General features: G+C 39.3%; 1 protein-coding gene, 1 long non-coding RNA gene and 1 pseudogene across 2 annotated transcripts; all 3 read left to right on the top strand.

The window, feature by feature from the left end:
• The first annotated feature begins 1,668 nt into the window (after window positions 1-1,668).
• LOC148730345 (uncharacterized) lies at window positions 1,669-1,906 on the top strand. Its single transcript, XR_016002181.1, has 2 exons — window positions 1,669-1,819; window positions 1,850-1,906. It is a non-coding gene; the product is annotated as an uncharacterized LOC148730345 (long non-coding RNA).
• An 8,393-nt stretch (window positions 1,907-10,299) lies between these two features.
• Window positions 10,300-11,442, top strand: LOC148730344 (uncharacterized; annotated as a pseudogene).
• A 1,089-nt stretch (window positions 11,443-12,531) lies between these two features.
• Window positions 12,532-16,393, top strand: LOC148730343 (endonuclease domain-containing 1 protein-like). The gene is made up of 3 exons (XM_088761333.1): window positions 12,532-12,703; window positions 14,718-15,068; window positions 15,640-16,393. Exons 1-3 carry the CDS (start codon window positions 12,598-12,600, stop codon window positions 16,245-16,247), a joined length of 1,065 nt encoding a protein of 354 aa, XP_088617459.1. The 5' UTR covers window positions 12,532-12,597; the 3' UTR covers window positions 16,248-16,393.
• The last annotated feature ends 10,240 nt before the right edge of the window (window positions 16,394-26,633 follow it).

Genomic DNA, 26,633 nt, shown 5'->3' with positions numbered 1-26,633 from the left:
ATATTCCCTTTTGAAATCACACAAGATTTGAGTCCCATGTTGAAGTCTGATGTTTTCTTAATTTTCCGAAATTGCAGCTCACCTATATGGCTACATGAGTCATTTAAAAAAATAAATTGATAAAAACTAATGGAAGCTAAGGGACTAGTCATTATCAATGATGTCATTATTTGTGGCCTGGAGGGAGGGGCGGAGTAGGATTGCATGGTTTTCAGGGGAACAAAGGAGGGATCAGTCGCCGTCAACGGAGTTTTAATGAAAGGGGGTACTATAGATAAGTGGCTGCTAATACGGTGAGGGAATCATAACAACATTAGACAGCGATAGGGGAGAACGACGAAAATTTTATTGCGACACAACCAAACTTCTCCGACAAACACCCCACCCTTCCACCGTCCTCCGTCCTCCACGGGGCGATGTTAAAAAGAGCAACCGATACCTAACTGATACGGTTTTTCCACAAACCGGAAAAAGACGGCTCGCTCTCAAAATTATGTCAATGGATATAAACATAACTTAATTTTAAACTGTTTCCTTTTTTTTCTTTCCATTAAGGTCAAAAGATTTTATGAGATGGAGTGCAATTGCCAGGTACCGTAAACGATGTTATTCTGTTACACAATACGACCAAAATAGACTGCCAAGATATTTCCAATCGTTTTTGTTTTTTTTTCATCCGCAATCTTATTAAACTACATCTCATACCCTTTTTGTTTTTTCAGTTATTCTTTTAGTCTGCAACGGCCAAGAAAGTGACTCCCCAAATTGTCATTATAACATAACCAAAGTAAAGCGCGCGCTCTGATTGGTCAATTTAGCGTCCCCCATTTGCCGACGGGTGTACGCTGCTGACGTGAGCAAATGCAAAGACTATTTTTCCGCGCGCGCTTGTTTTTTCTGGTCGCGTAAGATTTGTTAAATAAAAGGGAACTCTTTAGCTACAATGTATCAATGTTATGTTATAAAACAAATAGTAAACACCACAGCGTACACTATTGAGTTATGGATGCACTTGGGAGGTTTGCTAAGCACTCAAGAAGCTAGAGTGGCCCTCGGTTATCGCCTCGAGCGACTCTTACGCTTCTTTCGTGCTTAGCAACCTCTCGCGTGCATCCATAACTCAATAGTGTACGCTGTGGTGTTTACCATTTGTTAAAGAGAGGGAGTTATATATCGTCGTGGTCGGAAGACTTGACTCTACGTGTTTACCAGTGTGGGGAAATAATAATGGACCTGAGTCCCGTAAATTAAAGGAATAAACACTTAACTGCTTAAAGAAGTAAGGGATTAAAGTGTTTGAAAAATACATGAAGTTTTAATTGTCATTGACGTAACACAGCTGCAGTGAAATGTCTGACATTCGCATTTGGATGAAATCAAAGTTTGGCCTTCCTCACGGCCCTAATCCCAGCTCATAATTTCAAACAGCACGAATATAAAATTTTCAATGAAGCATTCTAGATATCTGTTTTAGTAAAAAAGAAGTTAGGGAAAATTTCTTAATATCTTGGCTTACTGTGGCCCATTTGACGCCTCTGGGATAAAGCAGCAATGAGGCGTATTAGCCGGCAAAATATGACACAGCGAGTTCTAATCCAGTTCGTTCTTGCTGTCCATGTGAATGAACTACTTAATTTTCTTTTCACACTTTATTTCTGAACCAATAATATACATGAGAAAATTTCTCAGTTCTGATTGGTTAAGATGAATGCAGTTTTCAGTTAATTCAGTGCAGAAGAGAGTTCATTCAGTGCAGAAGAGGGTTAATTCAGTGCAAAGAAAGAAACAAACCAGACATTCTGATTGGCCAGAATGATTGGTCAATGTCAATGTGAAGGTCAAGTTCAAGGTCAATGTCACGGTCAATGTCACTTGCAGGGTTTGAATAAATTATTTTTGCACGTGATGCGCGCGCTTTTCTTCTGCGTAGTTATGAGAAGCTACCTCGTATTTTTTCATGTATATTATTAATAGAGAATCACATGATTTTCTCGTGCAATTTGGAATAAATAGGTACTTGTAAATTTTTTCAAAGATCACAAATTGCACTCGCCCTACGGGCTCATGCAATTTTGTTAGTCTTTGAAAAAATTTACTCGTACTTATTTATTCCAAATTGCACTCGAAATCATGTGATTACCTATACAAATAAATAGTCGCTCTATCTTTGCATTTCAATTGTCGTTGCAATTTCTTATCAACATCGTTAATGAATTTTAGCATCCTTAGCCTTGTGCTGCTGGGAGGTTTGCTATGTTATCATATATATTGGAGCAGGCTATATTCCCTGGAAAGAGTCTAACAGTTGGTACTCCAATGATGTCATAAAGTACAACTTGCCATAACATATCTCCCAGTACTACAACGGGTATTTTCCGAGATAGCATCTGCGCTAGGTTTGGTAAGCTGTTCCTAATCACTGCAAAGCTCTGCATCTGACCGTTTAGAACCCTACAGCAGCCGGTGGTCCACATGGAACTTGGAATTGATATCGCGGGATATCTATTGCGCCCCTGGACTACCGGACCCAGCTGGGCCACAGGCGGCGTGTTTACCCATTGAGACGTGTCTTGAATGCGACGGAATGAAGTACCCGTCAATAAAATTTAATTTAAGTGCGCGTTCTGGCGGCTCGGCTATCTTAAGAATAACAGCTGATTGCATGGTTAGTGGTTCTGAAAGTTGATGTGTGATGTTTGGCGGCGTACGGTTTACCCGGCCATTTTGCTGATCATTATGATGACGATTTTCGGTCAAGACGATAAAAACTTCGGCTTTATCTTCACTCACAGTCACTGAGCATTTGAAAACCTAAGCTCCTTGATTAGTAAGGAAAAAATGGTACATTTAAGGGCTTAATTCCAACGCGTTGACAAAGTTTTGCTCCATATCTGATCAAATCAGCTGAATTGGGACACTTTGCACATACGAAAAGTTGTCTCAAGAACGGAATGGAGATGCACCTTTATATTTAGAAAAAATACGTAATAGCCCAAAGATAAAAGCAAATAAATTACAAGTGGGTACCTGAGGCATAAGAATATAGTTTAGTTTATCAAAGCCATACACTGTGGCTCGGTGCAAGTCGCCGTTTTGCAATTTCCGAGGAAGAGGACGGATTTTCATACATGTCGTAGGTTTTACAATTGTCCTCTACGTAGCCGTGATACATTTTATTGGTGCACTGGCGAAGGAATGTACCATGATCATACGAGACTCCTTCATACATTGGGTTCTCTTGGGTGCACGTTACCATCCTGATTTTCCCATCACAATTGGCTTGGCCTGATTTTTCATTTCCTTTCCGGCCGTGACAGGTAGGACACTGAAATTCTTTCAATAGGAAAACGAGTACATCATACACCCTTTAAGAGTCTGAGTTTCGTTGTTCACAATTGGTGGGATTTTTGGGTAGTGTTTATCGAATGACCAGTTCGATAATGAATGAGGCCAAATGATATATCACCCTTTCTAAACTAGGCAAATATTTTTTGCTGAAATAATTTTGACAGCACAATAGTTTGGAAATTAATTTCCAAGTAAGAACGGCTGATTAAGCATTGCTATCACCCGGCCGGGAGGGGGAAGGCAGCCGGAGGACTTCGGTTATGTCTCAATAAAATTATCTAATCTCTATAGGGCTCTCTAATAAGCTTATGTTCCTCTATATACTCCGTCGAAAGACTGATCCCCCATCCATTACCCTAGGCCTGAAAACCACATGATATTCAAATCTGTCTGATGTTTCATGTTCAAAGCTCCTACTTCTAGCAAAGACGACCCGTGATCTACTCGAGGAAGAGGGCTGGAGAGGGGCATAAACGGATTTTCATACATGTTCATTTAGTGACGGAATTTAAGCCAAGAAATATGAATCCGCACCTCAACATTTAGTTAACGAGTACATCAAGCTTTGGGCTTGATTCCGGTCTGACAACAGGGTTTATAAGCGCATCAATTAGTGTCATGTTCTTTGTTCGAGGGGATTATGACTGAACGCATCGAAGGCCAACTGAAGGTAGCAAAGGAAGGTTTCTGATCCCATTTGACACACGAATTTTAGAAAATTCACGCCCCGCATATACTTTAAACAGCATTTCACGCATCACGAATTGAGCTTGCAGCTGTTAACAGGCTAGAGGGTTTCACGAAATGAAAGAAAAAATTTACCGGTCACGTATATTTCTAGATGGCAAATTGTGGCGCGCCCACACAAGCTCGTTAATTCGCCAATCATGCGTCGCGTTAAAAACTCTTTGCCAACCTCCAAACGTGATTATCTCACTAGGCAAGATATTGGAGAGAGTTGAGAGTTGTGATTCGTCATTTAAAACTATACTTTCAATAGTATTTACCTGCAGGGGTTTTTTTTGCGGCGCACTGGTGAAAGCAAGTGAGCAGCGGGAACAACAGTCAGCAACTGCAATAACATCATCAACATCATCGTTATCTTCATCATTTTGCCACAGTTCCTGTAAGTAAATAAAGGAAAGAAGTAGCGGAAAACTTTTAAATATTTGGAGAAGTGAAAATTTTGCATCCTTTCATTTGCTTCGAACGAAGAAAGGATTTTCGTTCATTGTCCATTGTCCTTTCGAGTTTTCCCTTCCTGGTTTCAATAATGTACTCTGACAAGGGGTAATGTTCGAGAGGCAGCTGGTTCTTAAGCCTAGCCATAACGCATGGATCATATCCACGACAAGCTGTACATGATCTTCACCATTTCCCGCTCTTTTAACTTCAATTTTTTTTACTTGTTAGTGATTGATTTTTTAGCAGAAATCTTTCTGTACAACTCTAAATTAAGAATTTTGCAAGAGAAAGAGAGTTCTGTACCTTGGAAAAGATCTGGGATGTTAAGTTTGAGCGTCATTTTTCGGTGTAGAGTCCACCGGAATTTGTTACCATGATGAACGGCACTGAAATAAGGAATGGAACAGATCGGGTATTTGAAGGAAATCATTGGGAAGAAGGAAACAGTTTATAAAAATACGTGTTCGCCTTACATCTAGTTCCCTTGCTAAAGTAAAGAGTCAGCTGAGGTGAAGTTTTGACTCAATAATACAGCAACCGACGTTTGTAAAACGTTGCTCAACTTTTGAGTACATGACGAGAACTTTTAACTGAAACCCTTTTACGAATCATAAGCGGGGCTGATCTCTCCTTCCTTTTAACTGTTATATTAACTTCATTCAGTTTTCAAGTGACAGAGCAAACGATGAAAAAACAGCCTTAATTAGCTGCAACAAAAAAAAAACGTATAACAGTGGCCAAAAAAATTGGTGGCTTCTTGAAAGGGACAAAATCAAAAGCTCCAAAGGCATAGGTACTCGTTGAATATTTTGTTCCTCGTCGGTGGGCAAAAACGCAGTCTGGGAAAGTTGATCAAAGTGAATTACGCGAAATTGCGCCAGAACGCTGATTTTCAATGAAAAAGAAGCTTGTAAATGTTTTCTCTTTTGAGATGAAGATCTTGGATAATCGTTGAAAAACCTGAGGTTCGTGGAACCCAAAAGATTGCTAGAATTCGAGTCGAAAGAAAGTAGTTATGGCTTGTTATTTAGAAACTAGATATGAGTGATATCAAAGTTTTATAAAACGGCTTTGCAAAACTTAAAACATCCCCAGAGACGCTTAAACGTTTCAAGATGCATAGATTTTTTCAACAAAAGCGGGATGAAATCAATTACAGGTATGGAAAAAAAGGCGGGAGAAGAAGGGAATGATTGTGGAACAAACATCAAACAAATATGATAAGAAAGAGGACAAGTTTTGAACTCGCTGAAGAAGAATGTTTTTCGTCTTGTCACGAACGTAGGACAGAGAAAAATTGTGAGTCCCCATGAGGAATCGAATCGAGGCTTATTCGTCCTTATCCGAAAAGACTATAATATCTATCCATTTCTTGATATTATATAGAAAGGTAGCAAATTCTCCTCAGTCATTTTAATACCATGAGTATTGGTCCGGCAGGGGCTCGAACCCTCGACCTCCCGCACAACACAATCCGGTGCTCTAACCAGTTGAGCTATACTGTAGAACGGTTAAATTTAGTGGTGCTTTAATTTCGCGCATTCAGTTTCATCGTTTTTAACGGTGTTTTAATTTCGCGGTTTCCTCTGTTTCATTGTTCTAATTTTTCCATAAACTGAAATACGTGGAAATGAGTCCCAAGAGCATTATTTAATATTATAATAGTGTGCCAAGGCTTTGAAAGACGTGTGAAAGAGTTGAGAGTAATGATGCCATTACGTGCTTCTCACTTTCGCAGGCGCTGCTCATCATGAGTTCATATGTCTTCAGTTGTTTCGTGGTTAAAAAAGGCACCTTTGCCGTCACCAAGTGTCCTGGGTTTACCCGATCCAAACAACGTTGATGTTGTCGTGCAGTGCAACATTCCAGCAGAAGCTATAATTCTGCGTTTACTGGATTTGGGTGTCACACTTATAAATTCAAGATGGCGGCGGCCAACTCCGACTTCGCAGGGTTTAAATTTCGCGCAAAGTCCGCTTGGGCGAAAATAGCGAAAATTAAACACCGCTAATAATTAACCCCCCTACAGTATTCTGCGCGCCCTCAAACTTGAAATTCCAAAAATATGATTTCATGCAATAAGACCAAGAACACCCCAAAGCTGCTTTAGCTGAACTGAATAAAATAAGTGCTTTGTTGTTCCATGGTTTTCTATAGGGTTTTGAATTGAAGATTCAAAGGAGACAAAGAGATTCTCTTAAGTAAGTAGAGAAGAAAGCAACTTTCCAAAAAGCCGCCTTTGTTCCTCACTTCAGTTTCATTAAAATCATAGCGTCTCTGAACTAAGTTGGAAAACTATCTCGTAATAATTTCCCTTTAATTTTTACTAAATGTGCAGTCGATCTTGTCAATCCTCTGTTTGTGTATTCTCTGCTCCTTGAACCTGTGGTCAGAAATCTGACCAAAGAGTGCAAGATTAAGCATGTGCTAGAGATTAATATATCACCGAGATGGTAAGTGTTTTGTGACTTATGCGATCAAAAACTCGTCCCTCGGAAAAAGCCCGCTTAAATTAAAGAAAAGTTTGATTGTGATCAAGGGGCCAATTTCAAAATTTTTAAAATAGCTTTTTCGTTCCTTTTCGATCGAGAAGACCTTTTAAAGCCTAAAATCAACTTCATAGGTTGTTAAGAAGAACTCACTTTCAAAACACTGAACAGCAAAGTTTTAAAAACGTTGATATTCATTGACTTGTATTTAAAGTGTTCTTAATTTTGAGACGCTTTTCAACAACTTTGGTTCTCAAATTATGCAAATTATGGCTAAAGAATGAATATTGAGTTAATTGTTCAAGTAAAGCTCTTTAACCCTTGGAAAAGTCTTCAAACCTGAACCTACTATTTAACAGTAGATTCTTTTTAACAACTGGAAACAACTTTCGAAATAATAAAATGCAATGCGGAAAAAAAAAAAAAAAAAAAAAAAAAAGAAGGAAAAAGAATTGTTCGATTGTTAAATCATAGCAGGTAAAAACGGAATCACGCAAAATGACTATTTATAACTTTCACAAGGAATTTTTCATAATCATCTGATCGGACTTTGTGAAGACATCAGTACGAAACGAAGATATTTGTTTTGTTCTATAACTTTTTACGTTAAAATAAGGTGGCGTCATGGCTCTCAGTCCTCAGACACTGTCCAAGGGCCGTCATTTGCAAATGAGATAAATGAGTCTACATGGAATGTTGGAATAAGCCGAAGAGCGTAAATTTAAATCAACTTCAACGGAAAACATCGGCCTGTATGGGAGGGGCCATTCGAAACGGAGGTCCCTTTTTAGGGTACGTAACAGCTCAGAGCGGGAGGAAAACCATTATCAGAGCTGTCTGAAAGGATTTAGTATTAATGCTATCATTATATATTTTCAAAAAGATTACTCTAGATTTTCTTCGAGTCGGTAAGTTTTCGTACGAAACTGAAAGCATTTTGAGGTGAACTGGAACCAAATGGCTCAACTGAGGTCATGATACTGGTAACGAATGTATCCATTTTACATATATATATTTATTAAAAACTAGATCATTGGATAATGCAATTCAAGACTTTTTATTGGCTTAGCCATTATGGTTTATCAGCCAATATACCATAATCTACAAATATGGTAAGCGTACGTGTCAGCTTAAAATTAAAAGAGAGCTAAAAATTTAATAAAATTTAATAATTTAATTTAACGTTTTTAATAAAACAATTATTTAAGACTGGATCATTGGATAATGCAATTCAAGACTTTTTATTGGCTTAGCAATTATGGTATATGAGCCAATATACCATAATCTACAAATATGGTAAGCGTACGCGTTAGCTTAAAATCAAAAGGTAGCTAAAAAAAATAATTTTTTCTTGGGGGCGTTTTTAATAAAACAGTTATTCCACTCGCACTTGTTGAATATGAGATGATTATGGGTAACGAGGCGCGTAGCGCCTCGTTGGCTATCTATCATCTCATATCCAACGCGCGCTCGTGGAACAATTGTTAAATATAATTTCTGGTAAGTTCCAAATGATAAATCCAGAATGGTGTTCAAGAGTAATGGAGCGGCAAGAAAATTTAGCAAATGGGTGTCCACTATATACGAGGTTTTCGTATTGTATTTATCATATTTTTGCAACAAAAAAACTCATCTTCAAAACCTCGGATAGCCCAGTTGGTGGATTGTTTGGTTTTCTTTGTTTCTGCTCTTGTAATTATGTCGTCTATTGCGGCACTTGACATAATTTCAAACCTTTGCCTGTTTAGGTTGCCGCAGCGCTCATCGTTTTCATGATTAACTTCGTTGGAAACTTCACTTTCAGTTAACGGGAAGGTCGCAATATCATTGACAGTATCCTCTAAATCGATCGACGCTAATTGCTCGTTTTCTCTTTTGTCTTCTAGGTCCTAGAAGACTTCTGTGTCGAATAAAAACCCGATAGAAAAATTCGGGATTTGGATCGCCATGTTACAAATTGGTAGATGGCGTGACAGCTTTAACTCTATGTTCTATACTCTTCAAAACGATCCAGATAAATTACTTCAAAACGATCCAGAGACAAGCACTATCTTTTCGCAGCCTCCGCTCATTTCATTCAAACGTGACAAAAACATAGGCAATTTTTTGGTCAGAAGTTATTTTCAGACTAATGACCAACCAGGCACTTTTAAATGCGTTCGTGCACGATGCAAAACGTTTCCTTTCATTCGCAACACTGATAAAATATCGGGACTCAAACGATCCATTAAGATCACCGATCAATTCACGTGCACCTCCACCAATGTAATCTATTGCATAACTTGCACTTATTGCAAAAAGACATACATCGGCGAAACAGGCAGAAGACTAGGTGATCGATTCCGAGAACACCTTCGAGACGTGGAAAGGAATGAGATGGACACATCGAAACCAGTCGCTAGACATTTTAATTTACCTAATCATTCTAAGCAACATATAGCAATCTGCGGTCTTTCCTTGCACTTAGGTAGCACGGAAAGCCGTAAAAATCTTGAACAAAAGCTCATCTTTCAAACCGGCAGTCTTAATTCCACAGGGATCAACGAACGCTTTTCATTCCACTAATTTATTCATGTTTTTCTCGTTGCCATGTTCCCACCAATAACGTAGCTCCATTTTCTGCCTTTAAAAGCACACACAACCCACAATCCCTCTATTCGCTCCGACGAAGGGCTAACGCTACAAACGTCAGCTTTTGTAATCGTTACGGTGGCCAATTTACCATTTCAACTTTGTTGATATATCCAAATTATTTCGTTACTCCCACCGACGCAACCTCAAATAGTTTCTTTCGAAATTATCAGCCTTTTTTGAAATAAAATACCAGCGGACAACCTTTTTCTGACTATTCTTTTTAGAGAGCATTATTCCTGGAAAATAATTTGCGATTTGATACATTTGTATTAGTGGTGTTAGTGTGCCCCGTTTGCTCATCAGACGATATAATGTGGAAAATCTCTGACAACTAAGAGCCGCTCTCTTAGGTCATAAAAATTTCTTGTGTCAATATTTCGTTTCTGGTACGATTGTGATCCTTCAAGCCTCAACTTAACTTCTCCAGGTGTCGGCGGTCGCGCAGTCTTGAGCAACAGGGGGGGACAAAAAGGGGGACAACCATATCAAATTATTCCGGAGGTCTGTTCACGATCCTTACCAAGCTTGCTTCAGACAATTCTTTTTGAATAACCAACCGCCAACAGGTCTCCGCAAGAATCTACACAACATACAGTGCATCTGCCAACAAATAGCAGGCAGTCACGATGTCTTTTACGCCACTATGTTAGATGAATACTTGGGAATTGCGGCGTATGTCGGGTAAAACTTTGATCGAGGAACGATTAACTTTGGTCAGGCGCAAGGAGCAAGAGGATGGAAGAGAGAACCAGGTAAGGACAAAGGAGTTAGACTTGGGGAAAAAAATTGTTAAAGGCGTAGGATTCTCTGTGAAAATCGTGACGATTCAGAACGCTGAATTTTGGGGAAAATAGCGATCTACCCCAAACCCACCCCCTCCCCCCCCTTCTGTATTCTCCTTGGGTCCATTATCGTCGATGATCAGTGCAGATCTCACTTTACGTTACCGAGGGTGCCTCAAGCATTTTACGTTGAAAGGATGTAACTTTAATCGCTCATTCTGCCAGAATCAAAAGATATCGAGTGTTCGTTCATGAAACGTAAAACTGTAACACTGATAAATCCAGTTACCTGCATGACATTGTTATCTATATATGTAATATGTAAGTGTAATGTTAATTCATGTTATTGCAAGAAGCTGAATTTCGATACGATAAAATGACCTATCAAACTTGACTTTTTAAGGTATACTGAGGCAAGGCAGCGACGCCCTTCACCAAACTCAACCATATCAAAGAGGTCACTTAGTCCCAGCGGAGACTTACTCGAGTTCTGAAGAGCGCTTGTGTTCAACTTATAGACACACAGACGCCGTTCCACAAGTGGGAGCTTTTAACGGCGGTCAGTGGTCCCAGTTTGAAAGGAGAATACGGACCTACGCTCAAAACAACTGTGTGCGGAACAATGGAGTGCTATTTCTGTTGACTGGCACTTCGTTCGTTCAGGTTCAGAACAACCAATTGCAAGTTACCCTGGTACAAGTTAACCAATTAGGTCCAGTCTTACATTACCAACCAATAGCTTTCCCCAACTCGATGTGGACTGCTGGTTGTTACGCGGCTCTCAATGGCCAAGCAGAGAGTTTTGTAGCGATTGGAAATAACGACGCAAACCAGCCGTTCACACAGCAGATAACCCTTTCACAGCTGCAAAATATCCTCACAGCCGATGTAACCCAAAGGGTCGTTGGCGGACCAGATGTCAATCTTTTCCCAGACCTTGCAAACTGCTTAAATAACAATCTCCAACAGCTTCCTCAAGCAGCAGCGGGTGGATAGAACGAAAACAAAACAAAAGTCTTGTCATAAAGTTTGCTGTGAAGTATTTGTTGTTTGTCCTAAATCGTAGATTTTTTCGATGTAAATGGCAGCGTTTCGTCTGCATACCAGTCGTACTCGGACGATGGGTTCGACTTATTACAGTATGTGTTCCCTTCAACTTAATAAGCATTTTGCTCCGCCATGAGTGCATGAGGTGAGTGCATTTCGATGATTTGCCCACTGTCGTATGGTTCTCTTTTTTTGTGTGTTCTTGATCCTTGGTATCCACCTTTCTAAAATTTCGATACTACTGCTACTTGTTTATTTCAAGTAATTTTCGGGTATTCTCTAAAGTTTCTTGGCCAAGGAAAGCTCTGTTGCTTACGTGCATCATGGAGCAGAGCGACAGCTTAGATTAAACGCATATTAAATTAACTACTCTTTCTTTCTCGAGATCTTCCTTTTCCTAATTAGCACTTGGATGACTTTACAGCCGTTTGCTATAGTTATAACTGATATAAAGCTTTTTTTGAACTGAGGGTGAAATGAAAATGAAAAAAATAAAAAGTACTACACAAGAAGTATTAATTTGCGATGTGGGTTGAAAAAAACTTCATCTTGGTTCATAAAGGCACAAAAGAACTTGGTAAATTAATATTTAATGATGTTGACCTCACAATAAGTCAAAAACCAATAACCCAGTTATTCATTAACAGTATTTTAACAGACACCAGTCTTGTTCTCAAAAAGTGATGTCTCCATAGGTTACTTTTGACAGATTTTTGAAAGGTTTCACCGGTTATTTCCCTACGTTAAAATTTCATTTCGGAGAAACAATTTTCATCTATAGTTCGAAGCTTGATTTACCATTTTTGTGAAATTGCAATAGTCAGCGGGAAGATTTGAATTCTTACTAAGAGTGAAATTCCTCAACTGAAAGAGATTCTCTGCGCAAATGATTCACCGGAGTGTCATCATGTTTCAAGACGTTTATGGCATTATGGTAAGAGATGACGTAGGTGAACTAGAATCCTATTGGATTGTCTATTCGGTTGAAAATCCTGAACAGCTTTCTCGTCATCAAATCGTATGCAGCCCTTTTGTTTGGAGTTCGAGGAGGTTTCATCACCTATTTATTATCAGTTGACAAAGTTCTAGAGCATTTCTCCTTCTTGTGAACGATGAAGGGATCCGTCATGAACGTTTTGCCGTCTTTGATTGCTATTGTCTTGGTGTTATCAAATATAGAAACTACTGAATGCGGGTTGATCAAGAACTACAAGAAAGGTGAGATAACAAAATTGTTTTTTTTTTTTTAAGAAGGAAATTTGTGAAGCCGCCGCTTCATAACAAACGTGCTTTGTGATCGTTTTAATTTTGAATCTACATTTATCATCGCCGAGTTATTCGGGGCATTGATAGGATTTTCATTTCATTTACGCTCTCGTGTTTTATTTTTGTTTTATAGTCAAATATGATTGCGATCCTGCCGGTTATAAACTCCCATCTTTATTATATAATGTACGAGTTTCCACGAAGTATTACAATTTCACAAAAAATGTCCATCATTCGAGCTCTGATTTTAAGTTTGTATTGTCAGATGTTAAGCAGATCTCTGAAAGGAAACAGCCATTGTTCGCAAAAAAATAAGAAGGCAAACCACCACTCAAATGCTTTGATTGACTTTTAGTTAAAGGCGAAACATGTTGCATCATGATGATGATTTCTATCATTATAAATCCGATGCTGATATCAGTATAATGAATTCGAAGTCGTGGCTATACATGGTGATATCGTTTCACTGCAATGCACTGATGTCATATCACTTTATGGGCGGAGTTGTCCAATTAAAGACTGTCGTGCTAAGCTACTTTGATGATATGTACTCCCATGATTCACGCTGACACCAGTCGCCAAATTTGGAAATTTGGTCGAAATAGCTTTCTTTTTAACAGTTTGGTCAACCATCTTGGACTGTATACCTATATCTTATTCGGAAGTTTTGTTGTGTAGTATCGCTGAATATTTTTACGAGTTGTACAGTATTTTGACGAACCCTTAGGGCAAGTCAAAATACAAATAAAGAGCATACATACTCAGCGACACGACATACCAAAACGCCTAATAAGTTATTTATTATCCAACACACCAAATTTTTATTTTAGTGCGGGCGATTTTCGCGGGTATTTATTTACGGGGAGAACGTGACAGTAGCCATACGAAGCGGAACGGAATTGGCGCGTTGTCGTGTTGCTGTTTCTATTATTTTCAACAAATAATGATATCTTATTGTCGTCTAACTGCTTTTTTTCGTTCAATCTATCCAATAAACCTGGATCAATATTCGCCAGCCACTCCGACTCCTTAATTTGTCCGCCATTTTGTTGGGTTTTTTTTGGTTTTTTTTTTTTTTTGTTTTGTTTTTTTGTTTTGTTTTTTGTTTTTCTTTTTGTTTTTGTAACTTTAATCTAATTCTTCGCTTGCCCTATGCGAGAAAACCTGTCTAACCGGTTCTCTAGATCACAAATACCGCGTGATATTTGTACTCCACAGAGTGTAGTTGGATAATGAATATACCTTATCAGACGTTTTGTTTTGTAGTATCGCTGAGTATTTTCACGAATTTAGCCGTACACGCCAAATTCTTATTTCAGTGCGGGCGAATTTCGAAGACATTTATTTATTGGGAGTGCGTGACAGAAGTAGGCGAAGCGGAACGGAGTTGCCGCGCTGTCGTTTTGCTCTTTGCATTTCCTTCAGTAAATGAAGAAATTTCCTGGTCGTCATACTGTTTTTCTTCGTTTGATTCATCTAATAAACTTAGATCGACATTTACTTTACACTCAACAATTCAAATTAACAAGTTCCGTTTTACCATCTATTTACTCTTTTTTGATTAAGGACGTTAAGGTTACAAAAATGCTTCATTTAATAACTAAGGAAATCCACACTCATATGCTTAATTCAGTGGCTTTCCTACGTTCTTCAAAACTTCTTTAAAACTAATTTCCCTTGAAACTTGGGTTACTTGACAATTATACTGATTAGTCCCTACGTGCTTAACACCCTAAAAATACCCGATTAGAAACATCACTGTTCGCAGAACTGATAAATCCATGCAGCAAAGCTTCCTGTTACATTCTTCCAATATAATTTGGCGTGAGTGAAAAAGAAAATTGCCTAATAAACAATTAACTATATGATAAACAACGAAATCACCTTTGAGCGTGAAAACGCTTCACGGCAAAAAATACATCAAGATCAATAACCGATATGTTGTTTAATATTTACCTGTCAATAGAAAATGATTATTCGCACAGTACCAACAACAGATCTTACGAAGCCCACATCCAGGATAATGCGCAGATTCGAGCAGTGCCTGCTCAACAGATGGTCTCCCTTCTTCCTAACCAACCTTGCTACACTCAATTTTTCGTAAATAGAAACCCACCCAGAGGTTTGCGATCGGGCAACAACATCCTACAGCATATGAGGTATATTTGCCAGCAAGTTAATGGTCAGGTATATTATGCAACGATGTTTGACCAAAGTCACGGCATTGCTGTGTTCTCAGCTTACGTTTTGACAGCTGCAAACGTGAATTTTAATACCAATAATCAACGACCCGCGCCATCATGGAAGCAAACATCAGGTAAATACATGCAAGTCAAATGTAAAAAGGTGATATCGATCTTGTTGTCATTGAGCAAGTCTGCTTCCCTATCCCCCATTATCCCCCCCCCCCGTTTTGATTTCCTTGAAAAAATGTTTGTTTTCTTAGTGTCTTTTTCTGTCTTTTTTCCTCCGTTCGTCCAAGGCCTGCGTGCATTTATCTGCCTGTCCATTTGTCTGTTTGCCGTTTGAGCGTTTTTCTGTCTCTCCATTTGTCCACTTGTTCATCTGTGTGTCTGCTGTCTGTTTAACCTAGTGTTCATATGTCGGAAAGGCCTGGACGGTAGGAAATTTCACGATTTCCTGACCTGTCCAGATTTTTCTAACATATGAAAACTCCAAATCGTCTGTCTTTCTAGCCATCCGCCGGTCCGACTGTCTCTCAGTCAGTTACTCAAACCGTAGATCAGTTTGTGTCCTTCTCTTTGTCCGTCCGTTGGCAATTATATTCAAGTTGTCCACCCCACTTCGCTGCCTTTCTGTCTTTCAGACTAAACGATGCTTTCTGTTGGAAAATAAACCTAATTAGCAATTTCTTTTTATAACTAAAGGTATTGCGCCACAAGGAAGCGACGCAATATATCGTGGTCAGCAATTTGACAAAGGCCACCTTGTCCCTGGGGCCACTTACTCCAGCACTAGAGACAGCGTTCGTTCCACTTATGTTTATACCAACGCTGTGCCACAAAAGCCTTCCTTTAACCGCGGCCAATGGTGTCAGTTTGAGAAGAGGATACGAGCATACGCTCCGCAATGCACAAACAATGGCGGACGACTGTACCTGTTGACAGGCACTTCATTCCGTCGCATTCAAAGCACCGCTCAAGGAACAACCGCGCCGCCTGTGGCCCAGTTAGGTCCAGTAGTCCGGGGGCGCACTACTTATCCCGCAATATCAATTCCAAATTTAATGTGGACCGCTGGCTGCTGTGTGCCTCGAAATGGTCAGACGCGGAGCTTTGCAGTGCTTGGGAACAACTTACAAACCGCAGCGCAGATGTTGACCACGCAAATGCCCGTTTCATTTCTGGAAAATATTCTGTTGCAAGATGTTCTTCACCACGCAATCGGGGGACCAGCTGTTAGCCTCTTTCCAGGGAACGCGGCCTGCTCCAATATGCAGAATAATATACAAAACCTTCCGGCAGCACGAGGCTAAGGACGCACAAATTTATAATGATGTTGATAAGAAATTGTTACGGCAATTGAAATGCGAAAATAAAGCTGCTATTTATTTGTCCAAAAATAAAAATTGAAAAGAAAATGAAGTAGTTCATTCACATAAACAGCAAGACTGAGCGGGATTAGGACTCGCTGTGATATTCCCATATCATATGGATCATGAATTGAATTACATTCCTCTTTATACCCTTCTGCATCCTCTTATCTTGTAGTTATTCACTAGACTCTAATCTGTTGAAGTGGAGGAATACAAATACAAACTACATGTCTATTAGGTGCTGAATTTTCAACCTTGAAGGCCCGTCAGGGTCTCAAGCTATTTTCAGCTCGTCAGCTTTGGATGGTGCATGGCAGGATATTGCCTGAGGGTCTACCCTAAGCAAAATTTGTCAATTTTAGCGCCTGAAAGCTAAACTTTTTGGCACCTTTACGGCTCAGTTGACCTCATTGAGACCCTCTTACCTATTCATTGTATCGTTCTAAAGCTTGCTAGTGTTCTTTGCCTTGTTTTCTGCTTGGTCTGTCATCGATGGCAAACACACAGGTATGTGTACTTTTGAATCTTACTTACACCTTCTCTTTTAATAATATCGATCGCTAACATCCAAAATAGTTTTTCTTTAAATACATACATAGGTTAATTGACCACTCCCCATAGGGGCTTTTCAGGGCCAACACCCACCCATCCCACCCAGGGGAGGGCATCCACCACACAGTAATCTCGAGGGTGAGAAATTAACGTCTCCTACCCTTAACCCTGCAGGAGACGGGACCTACGGTTTATTCGTCCTTATCCGAGAAGACTAGAATATCTATACATTTCTTGATTATAGAAAGGTAGCAAATTCTCCTCACTTATTTTAAGACCATGGGTATTGGTCCGGCCGGGGCTCAAACCCTCGACCTCCCGCACAACACAATCCAGCGCTCCAACCAATTGAGCTAACCGGGAGGCGGTTAGCTCAATTTAAATGGATCCTTTATCCCCATACTTTCTCAGGAAGAAGAAGAAGATGAAGATACTTTTTTTCCCGGTTAGGGTAACTCCTACAGTTACGAAAACTGATATCCTTAAAGGCCCTGATAAAAAGAAATATAAAAAAGTTAACAATACATAAAACTAGTCCAACTAAGCTAATAAAAAATATCCTAAAACAGCATTAAAATTATTACAACCATTAATAAAAACTATAAATTACGTTTAAAAACTTCACATCCATGATGATAGAAAAAGTTTTTCGTACATTCTAGTTTGAAAGAGGAAAAACGGAGATGATCACTTTGCCACAATTTTCTCTGTACATTATCTCTATTAAAAGAAAATTAATCTATTAAAAATTGCAGGCAGCGCTTATTCAGACATTTCTTCAGAAGGTTTAACGCATGAGTTTCCTGTCTAAGCCCCTGTGTATCATATCTGAGCTGAGCTAGTGCTTCATGCTGTTGGTTTGCATGATAATCCTTGCCGCACGTCTCTGTAGTTTTTCTATATTATCAGCATTTATACGTCCGCAACAATTCCAAACGGTATCACAATAATCAAGAAAAGGAAGAATAAATAATCTATCAATTATACCAGCAGTATGCATACTAATGCTCCCCCTAGTGCGGTCAAGAATTCCTAATCTCTTACTGACTTGAAATAATTCACGTATGCGTTCCATGAAAGCGACTCATCCAAAATTACTCCTACGTATTTATACTCAGCAACCCGTGTTAGCTCCTTACCATCGATATTCACTGAGAGATTAGCATATACTAGCCTAGAACCAGTACCAAACAAAACACATTCTCTTTTGCCTTGGTGAATAAAAAGACTATTGTGTACAAGCCAATTATTGACCTTGGCAAGTTCACTGGTAAGAGTACTACTGATTTCTTGGGCGTTACGAATGGCGAAATACATAACTGTATCGTCAGCGTACATCAGAATCTGGCATCGCTCTAAAACTATAGGAAGGTAATTCAAAAAAAGGACAAAGATTAAAGGGCCTAAGATTGACCCTTGAGGGATTGAGGGACACCCGATGTAATGAGACAAGGATCAGATATTTCTTTACCAAAACTCACGAGTTGTTTTCGATCTGTCAGGTAGTTTCGAACTAGTCTAACTCAATGTCCTTAAGTCCATATGACTCTAGTTTGCTAATAAGTATTTCGTGATCAACAGAGTCAAATGCCTTGCGCAAGTCAATAAATACCGCCCCAGTGAGCAATCCGAGGTCCATTCCAGGCCGGAATGGTTCTCCGTATACAAAAAAAAAACAAAAAAAACACCTTCACAAAACAATATGATAATGATTTTTTTTCTAAAACTTAAACTTAATTTTAATTTTTGGACTCTTTCGTCGTCGTGGTGTTATGAGTCAATCCCTGCACTTCCTTCCTATTGGTTAATATTTTTTATTGTAAAGCTTTAAGATAAACAATAATTTTTCGATGGTTTGAGTCATGTTATAGCCGAACCACTTTCAAGGAGGATGTAATCGCCCGGCACTGGTTCGTAACCATCACGATGCCATTAAACTCAAAGTTTAAAATATTCCCTTTTGAAATCACACAAGATTTGAGTCCCATGTTGAAGTCTGATGTTTTCTTAATTTTCTGAAATTGCAGCTCACCTATATGGCTACATGAGTCATTTAAAAAAATAAATTGATAAAAACTAATGGAAGCTAAGGGACTAGTCATTATCAATGATGTCATTATTTGTGGCCTGGAGGGAGGGGCGGAGTAGGATTGCATGGTTTTCAGGGGAACAAAGGAGGGATCAGTCGCCGTCAACGGAGTTTTAATGAAAGGGGGTACTATAGATAAGTGGCTGCTAATACGGTGAGGGAATCATAACAACATTAGACAGCGATAGGGGAGAACGACGAAAATTTTATTGCGACACAACCAAACTTCTCCGACAAACACCCCACCCTTCCACCGTCCTCCGTCCTCCACGGGGCGATGTTAAAAAGAGCAACCGATACCTAACTGATACGGTTTTTCCACAAACCGGAAAAAGACGGCTCGCTCTCAAAATTATGTCAGTGGATATAAACATAACTTAATTTTAAACTGTTTCCTTTTTTTTCTTTCCATTAAAGTCAAAAGATTTTATGAGATGGAGTGCAATTGCGAGGTACCGTAAACGATGTTATTCTGTTACACAATACGACCAAAATAGACTGCCAAGATATTTCCAATCGTTTTTGTTTTTTTTCATCCGCAATCTTATTAAATTACATCTAATACCCTTTTTGTTTTTTCATTTATTCTTTTAGTGTGCAACGGCCAAGAAAATGACTCCCCAAATTGTCATTATAACATAACCAAAGTAAAGCGCGCGCTCTGATTGGTCAATTTAGCGTCCCCCATTTGCCCACGGGTGTACGCTGCTGACGTGAGCAAACGCAAAGACTATTTTTCCGCGCGCGCTTGTTTTTTCTGGTCGCGTAAGATTTGTTAAATAAAAGGGAACTCTTTAGCTACAATGTATCAATGTTATGTTATAAAACAAATGGTAAACACCACAGCGTGCACTATTCAGTTATGGATGCACTTGGGAGGTTTGCTAAGCACTCAAGAAGCTAGAGTCGCTCTCGGTTATCGCCTCTAGCGACTCTTACGCTTCTTTCGTGCTTAGCAACCTCCCGCGTTATATATCGTCGTGGTCGGAAGACTTGACTCTACGTGTTTACCAGTGAGGGGAAATAATAATGGACCTGAGTCCCGTAAATTAAAGGAATAAACAATTAACTGCTTAAGGGATTAAAAGTGTTTGAAAAATACATGAAGTTTCAATTGTCATTGACGTAACACAGCTGCAGTGAAATGTCTGACATTCGCATTTGGATGAAATTTGGCCTTCCTCACCCTAATCCCAGCTCATAATTTCAAACAGCACGAAGATAAAATTTTCAATGAAGCATTCTAGATATCTGTTTTAGTAAAAAAGAAGTTAAGGAAAATATCTTAATACCTTGGCTTACTGTGGCCCATTTGACGCCTCTGAGATAAAGCAGCAAGGAGGCGTATTAGCCGGCAAAATATGACACAGCGAGTTCTAATCCAGCTCGTTCTTGCTGTCCAGGTGAATGAACTACTTAATTTTCTTTTCACACTTTATTTCTGAACAAATAAATAGTCGCTCTATCTTTGCATTTCAATTGTCGTTGCAATTTCTTATCAACATCGTTAATGAATTTTAGCATCCTTAGCCTTGTGCTGCTGGGAAGTTTGCTATGTTATCATATATATTGGAGCAGGCTATATTCCCTGGAAAGAGTCTAACAGTTGGTACTCCAATGATGTCATAAAGTACATCTTGCCATAACATATCTTCCAGTACTACAACGGGTATTTTCCGAGATAGCATCTGCGCTAGGTTTGGTAAGCTGTTCCTAATCACTGCAAAGCTCTGCATCTGACCGTTTAGAACCCTACAGCAGCCGGTGGTCCACATTGAACTAGGAATTGATATCGCGGGATATCTATTGCGCCCCTGGACTACCGGACCCAGCTGGGCCACAGGCGACGTGTTTACCCATTGAGACGTGTTTTGAATGCGACGGAATGAAGCACCCGTCAATAAGTACAACCTTCCGCCATTGTTTGTGCATTGCGCTCGTATCCTCATCTCAAACTGAGTCCATTGACGGCCGTTAAAGGAAGACTGTTATGGCACAGCGTTGGTTCTAACCTCTACAGAGTTTACACATGCAGAGACGTTTGACCGTTGTGTTTTAATTGTTCATCTTCACATTTAACGAAACTGACTGGAATTTTGCTTTCTTTATTAAAAAGACACTCATTGGCAAAATTAATCACAACGAAGAAAAAATTACGAATGAAATAAAGATGATTTGCATTAAATTTCGATTTTTTCCCCGTGAATTCCCTTCATTTCCACTGTGTTCAAGAGAGTAGAACACGTCTACAATGCAAGAGAACAAAATAGAGGGTTTTGAATTAATCAAGAATTATGACTAAGCCGGCCCGCACACAAATTCCAAATTGAACCAGTATCAGAAGAGATTAGAAAAAACAACGAGGACATTTTGAAAGCACACACAAAGCAAACAAATGAACAAACAAATTAAAGGGAAAATATAATGCAAAATGGGAAACTAGCCATCCTTTATAACTGTGCTATATTTACGTATGATGCACTATCCTCGCAGTAGAGAGCGCTATTTATGCAATAGCGAAAATCAGACCTGAAAAAAATCAGGCCTGTACGGGATTCGAACCACTGACCTCTGCGATACTAATGCAGCGCTCTACCAATTGAGTTAACAAGCCAACTGGGAGCAGGCTGTTAAGCTGATTCGTAATAAGCCCTTGATGATAAATCAGATACGATGAATATATGAAGTTCATACATTTTGAACTGCGGTATTAGATACGTATGATGCACGATCCTCGCAGTAGAGAGCGCTATTTATCAGGTCTGATTTTCGCTATTGCATAAATAGCGCTATCTACTGCGAGGATCGTGCATCATACGTATCTAATACCGCAGTTCAAAATATATGAACTTCATATATTTCATTGTATCTGATTTATCACTTTCACGGATTTATTACGAATCAACTCAACAGCCTGCTCCCAGTTGGCTTGTTAGCTCAATTGGTAGAGAGCTGCACTAGTATCGCAGAGGTCAGTGGTTCGAATCCCGTACCGGCCTGATTTTTTCAGGTCTGATTTTCGCAATTGCTTAAATAGCGCTATCTACTGCGAGGATCGTGCATCATAAGTATCTAATACCGCAGTTCAAAATATATGAACTTCATATATTTCATTGTATCTGATTTATCCCTTTCACGGGTTTATTACGAATCAACTTAACGGCCTGCTCCCAGTTGGCTTGTTAGCTCAATTAGTAGAGCGCTGCACTAGTATCGCAGAGGTCAGTGGTTCGAATCCCGTACAGGCCTGATTTTTTTCAGGTCTGATTTTCGCTATTGCTTAAATAGCGCTATCTACTGCGAGGATCGTGCATCATACGTATCTAATACCGCAGTTCAAAATATATGAACTTCATATATTTCATTGTATCTGATTTATCACTTTCACGGGTTTATTACGAATCAACTTAGCGGCCTGCTCCCAGTTGGCTTGTTAGCTCAATTGGTAGAGCGCTGCACTAGTATCGCAGAGGTCAGTGGTTCGAATCGCGTACAGGCCTGATTTTTTTCAGGTCTGATTTTCGCTATTGCTTAAATAGCGCTATCTACTGCGAGGATCGTGCATCATACGAACCTTGAGAATGTTCAGTTTTGTCTAAATGAAGACCTAGCAAACGTCTTCAACTGGCTACAAGCGAACAAACTCACATTGAACATGACCAAAACCGAATTCATGCTAACAGGGTCGAGGCAGAGACTGGATACTCTCACAGCTTCACCAACAATTAGAATGAACAATACTCAAGTGCATTTGATAATAAAAATTAACGGTAAAAAACTACGACGTTTCGAAGTCTGCATGACCTCATTATCAAGTAAAATGTTAAAACTGATGTAAAATTGTAGCTCAGAGATTATATACAAATAAAATGTGATAACTTCATTAGAACAATGAGCGTTCATTGTTATTGGTGTTTAGCATGTCAGATCGTGCAGTATATGTTTAAATAAATACTTTTGCACGTATTGAGTCAGACTGCGTGTTTAGCTTTGGTTTTTGTTCGCGAATGAATAGCATTTCGTGAATTAGGCAGTCCATTTTTCCGCGGCATTTCTTGAGAACGGAAAACATTTCCTCTAGGCTAGTGGACGCTACACTGTGGGCTTCTTTCAGATGCTTGCCAATGACAGAGGCTTTATGTTCTTCTATGCGTTGATGAAGATGGCGTGTGGTATAACCGATATAATCCGCATCGCACGAATCACATTTAAAAGTGTAAACAACGCATTGGTGGCCGTCACGAAACCCCAACTGAACTTGACGCGGCTACACAAAAACCTGTCAGAATAACTTTACCATTTAAAGACCAAAAATCGGCCGACACAGTAAGACATCAGCTGAAAGATCTTGGCCGGAAAATCGGAACTGACCTACGACCAGTTTTCACGAGTCGTAAGATCGAGGGAAAGCTCAAGATACAAGAAGAGAAGCCCGCTTTAATTAACCACCAATGCGTTGTTTACACTTTTAAATGTGATTCGTGCGATGCGGATTATATCGGTTATACCACACGCCATCTTCATCAACGCATAGAAGAACATAAAGCCTCTGTCATTGGCAAGCATCTGAAAGAAGCCCACAGTGTAGCGTCCACTAGCCTAGAGGAAATGTTTTCCGTTCTCAAGAAATGCCGCGGAAAAATGGACTGCCTAATTCACGAAATGCTATTCATTCGCGAACAAAAACCAAAGCTAAACACGCAGTCTGACTCAATACGTGCAAAAGTATTTATTTAAACATATACTGCACGATCTGACATGCTAAACACCAATAAAAATGAACGCTCATTATTCTAATGAAGTTATCACATTTTATTTGTATATAATCTCTGAGCTACAATTTTACATCAGTTTTAACATTTTACTTGATAATGAGGTCATGCAGACTTCGAAACGTCGTAGTTTTTTACCGTTAATTTTTATTATCAAATGTATTTCTAAACATTCTCTGATTAGAATACTCAAGTGAGCCAGAATACTCAAGAATACTCAAGAATACTCAAGTGAGCCAGGTTACAGCTACAAAATCGCTTGGTGTGATAATAGACGATAAACTCGATTGGCATAGTAACATCGAAAAACTAACGAAAAAGATCGCCTTTGGTCTCGGGGCCCTAAAGCGAATTAGGCACCTGATCCCAGCATCAACCTTACATCTCATTTACCAAGCTTTAGTAAAACCTTACTTTGATTACTGTGACATTGTTTGGGGTAGCTGTGGGAAAACGCTACGAGACAAACTACAGAAATTGCAGAATAGAGCAGCCCGTGTGTTGACATTCTCTAACTATGATGCTGATGCAAATGAGCTACTCAAGTTTTTAGGGTGGAAAAATCTTGCACGCCAGCAGGAAATTCATAAAGCCACCATGATGTTTAGACGTCTGCACGGGCTAGCTCCAGAGTATCTGTATTTTAAGTTTACGTGGCGTGACTCTGCTTGTGACCTCGGGGACTCTGAAAATAAGCTCAATGTTCCATTACCACACACTAATTATTACAGAAAAAGCTTTAACTACAATGATGTCACATTATGGAACAGTCTACCATGCGATTATAAGGAACACAGAGTCTCTGGGGGTATTTAAATGTAAGATCAATGGTACTATTTTAGTCTAACGCACGGCATTCACGGAAAACAGCTTTTACTGTTATAGTATGCAGTTTGAATTTTAAATATCTTAGCGTATGTGATATGTATGAATTGATCGTGTTTAAATAAAGATTACATATCTATGCAGCATACCACACTTTCTGTGGACTTATCTGCGCAATAACCCAAGTGGGATGAAATTAAAAAAACAATAGAAAAAATTCCGTGAATCGCTAGTCGGTGATCAGCAAAACGTTTCAGTTTCTCGGGTTGTTTTGGTAGTTTTCTCTTTGTCGTGTTTTGGATAAGTCAATTTACAAAAACCACCTCTTGGAGAACGTTCGCACAATACTCTGCCACTGGAAGGTCTACCTTTTTTTATTATTTCTAACTTACCACAATTTTAATTTTCCTTCTTTTCTCTTTTCATTTTTTTCAAATGCAAAATAAATGGAAAATTTGCCAAATTTAGCAGCAATGATCACCCAAAGCTCGAGACGACTGGCAACAAGCATAGACTTGTTTTCCGAGTACCCGCCGATCAATTTAGCAAAACCATCGAAGTTGACCAAGGGGTGACATTAGGGGATACAATTGAGGACGAAGATGAAAACGTAGACAACAAAGACGGCGAAAACGACAAAGACAACAAAGACGACGCGGTATCTGTTCAGCTGAATCTCTTGCTGCTTTTTGTGGTGCGGGCAGCCATATTCACGTTCAACCGAGGACTTAAAAGTTCGTTCTTTAGGCTTTAGAGAAGTTATACACGCTGCTTTAATCTGATGTAGGGGGGGATGGGGGTTGGGGAGGGGACACTCAACTTATCACTAGGATAGTGCGTGCTGATGACACTCGATGCATTGGTTGCACATGTATACCTCTTTTCGATGTATGTTCCATTTTTTTTATAGTCTACCTTGAGCTGTATCATGATTCAAACCCAAAAGCGTGGTTACCTTTAGGAACCATTTTGAATAGCCCTGAGCCTTGCTACTACCATTCAAAAAAATTTTCATAACCTTCGAAGTTTTCTCTGCAAAACAAATCAGCTTGTTTTAAAACAAAATTGTTTGATTTATAGCAGAATATTTCAAAACCAAACTGATAGTTAGCGGGGGGGGGATACAGAAACCCCTGCCTAGTTCATATCAAGAATCTTATGGAAGTACCACCTCTCCCTCCTTTCCTCGCAATCTGTTTCCAGTTGGCTATATCCAAAATTTCCCACTTACAGTAATACAAGCAAGCAACCGTTGTCTGTACTCTTATCGACAACGGAAAATTGGCCAATCAGATTGCGAAATTACGGCTAATTGTGGTGTGTCGTTTTAAAAGGCAGCAGAAAATAAAAAAGATGGTGGGGACACTGCGGTGCCTAAAGGTTGTATCCAGTCTCTTCTCATTTTCATGACCCCCCTTCGCTTCGCTAACAGGTTTTTTATTTCCTCTTTAAGATTATTAGCATAAGCATGGTGTCTATGAAAATAACGATGAATACCCGCAAGTTGTGCTTGTATGGTTGTCTGATGTTTTTATTATCGATGTCAAAGTGCGATAGTTGAATGAAGTTGTCTTCATGTTGCTTACATTCTACACACTGACTTGATTTTTTTACTTAATAAAATCACTTGCACCAAAGCCAATCATAATTTGAATGGTCAGTGGCTGTTTGCAGATTCTAAGATTTACCTCTTTCTAAAAATCGAAGGCTTTTCTGGAATCTCAATCTTAGATCTAAATCTTGGCTACTTAATTATAGAATAATATAAATGTCCTAGCATCAAGAAACAAGGTCCTTAAAAACTTCCTGAAACGTTTGAAAGAGGAGAGTGAAAAGCTTAAATTGGCTAAAAAACTTCAGCCAAAGTAGTAACTCTCTAATTCTCATGACTTCCCGAGAAAGAAGTTTTCTGTACAACATTAAACAGAATTCAGAGTAAGTAAGGGATGAGAGTAAAGAAAATTATGGTGGAACAGAGAATTAACTATTACGCTACGAGTTCGTTGGACAGAGAAAGTCTGGGTAGATCGGGTTAGCTTAGTCGGCAGAGCAACGGTAAATCTAATCCGGAGGTCGTGGGTTCGATTC

The sequence above is a fragment of the Stylophora pistillata genome, chromosome 5, assembly GCF_964205215.1.
Source record: "Stylophora pistillata chromosome 5, jaStyPist1.2, whole genome shotgun sequence".
NCBI lineage: Eukaryota > Metazoa > Cnidaria > Anthozoa > Scleractinia > Pocilloporidae > Stylophora > Stylophora pistillata.
This window is presented reverse-complemented; position numbering and strand designations above follow the sequence as displayed.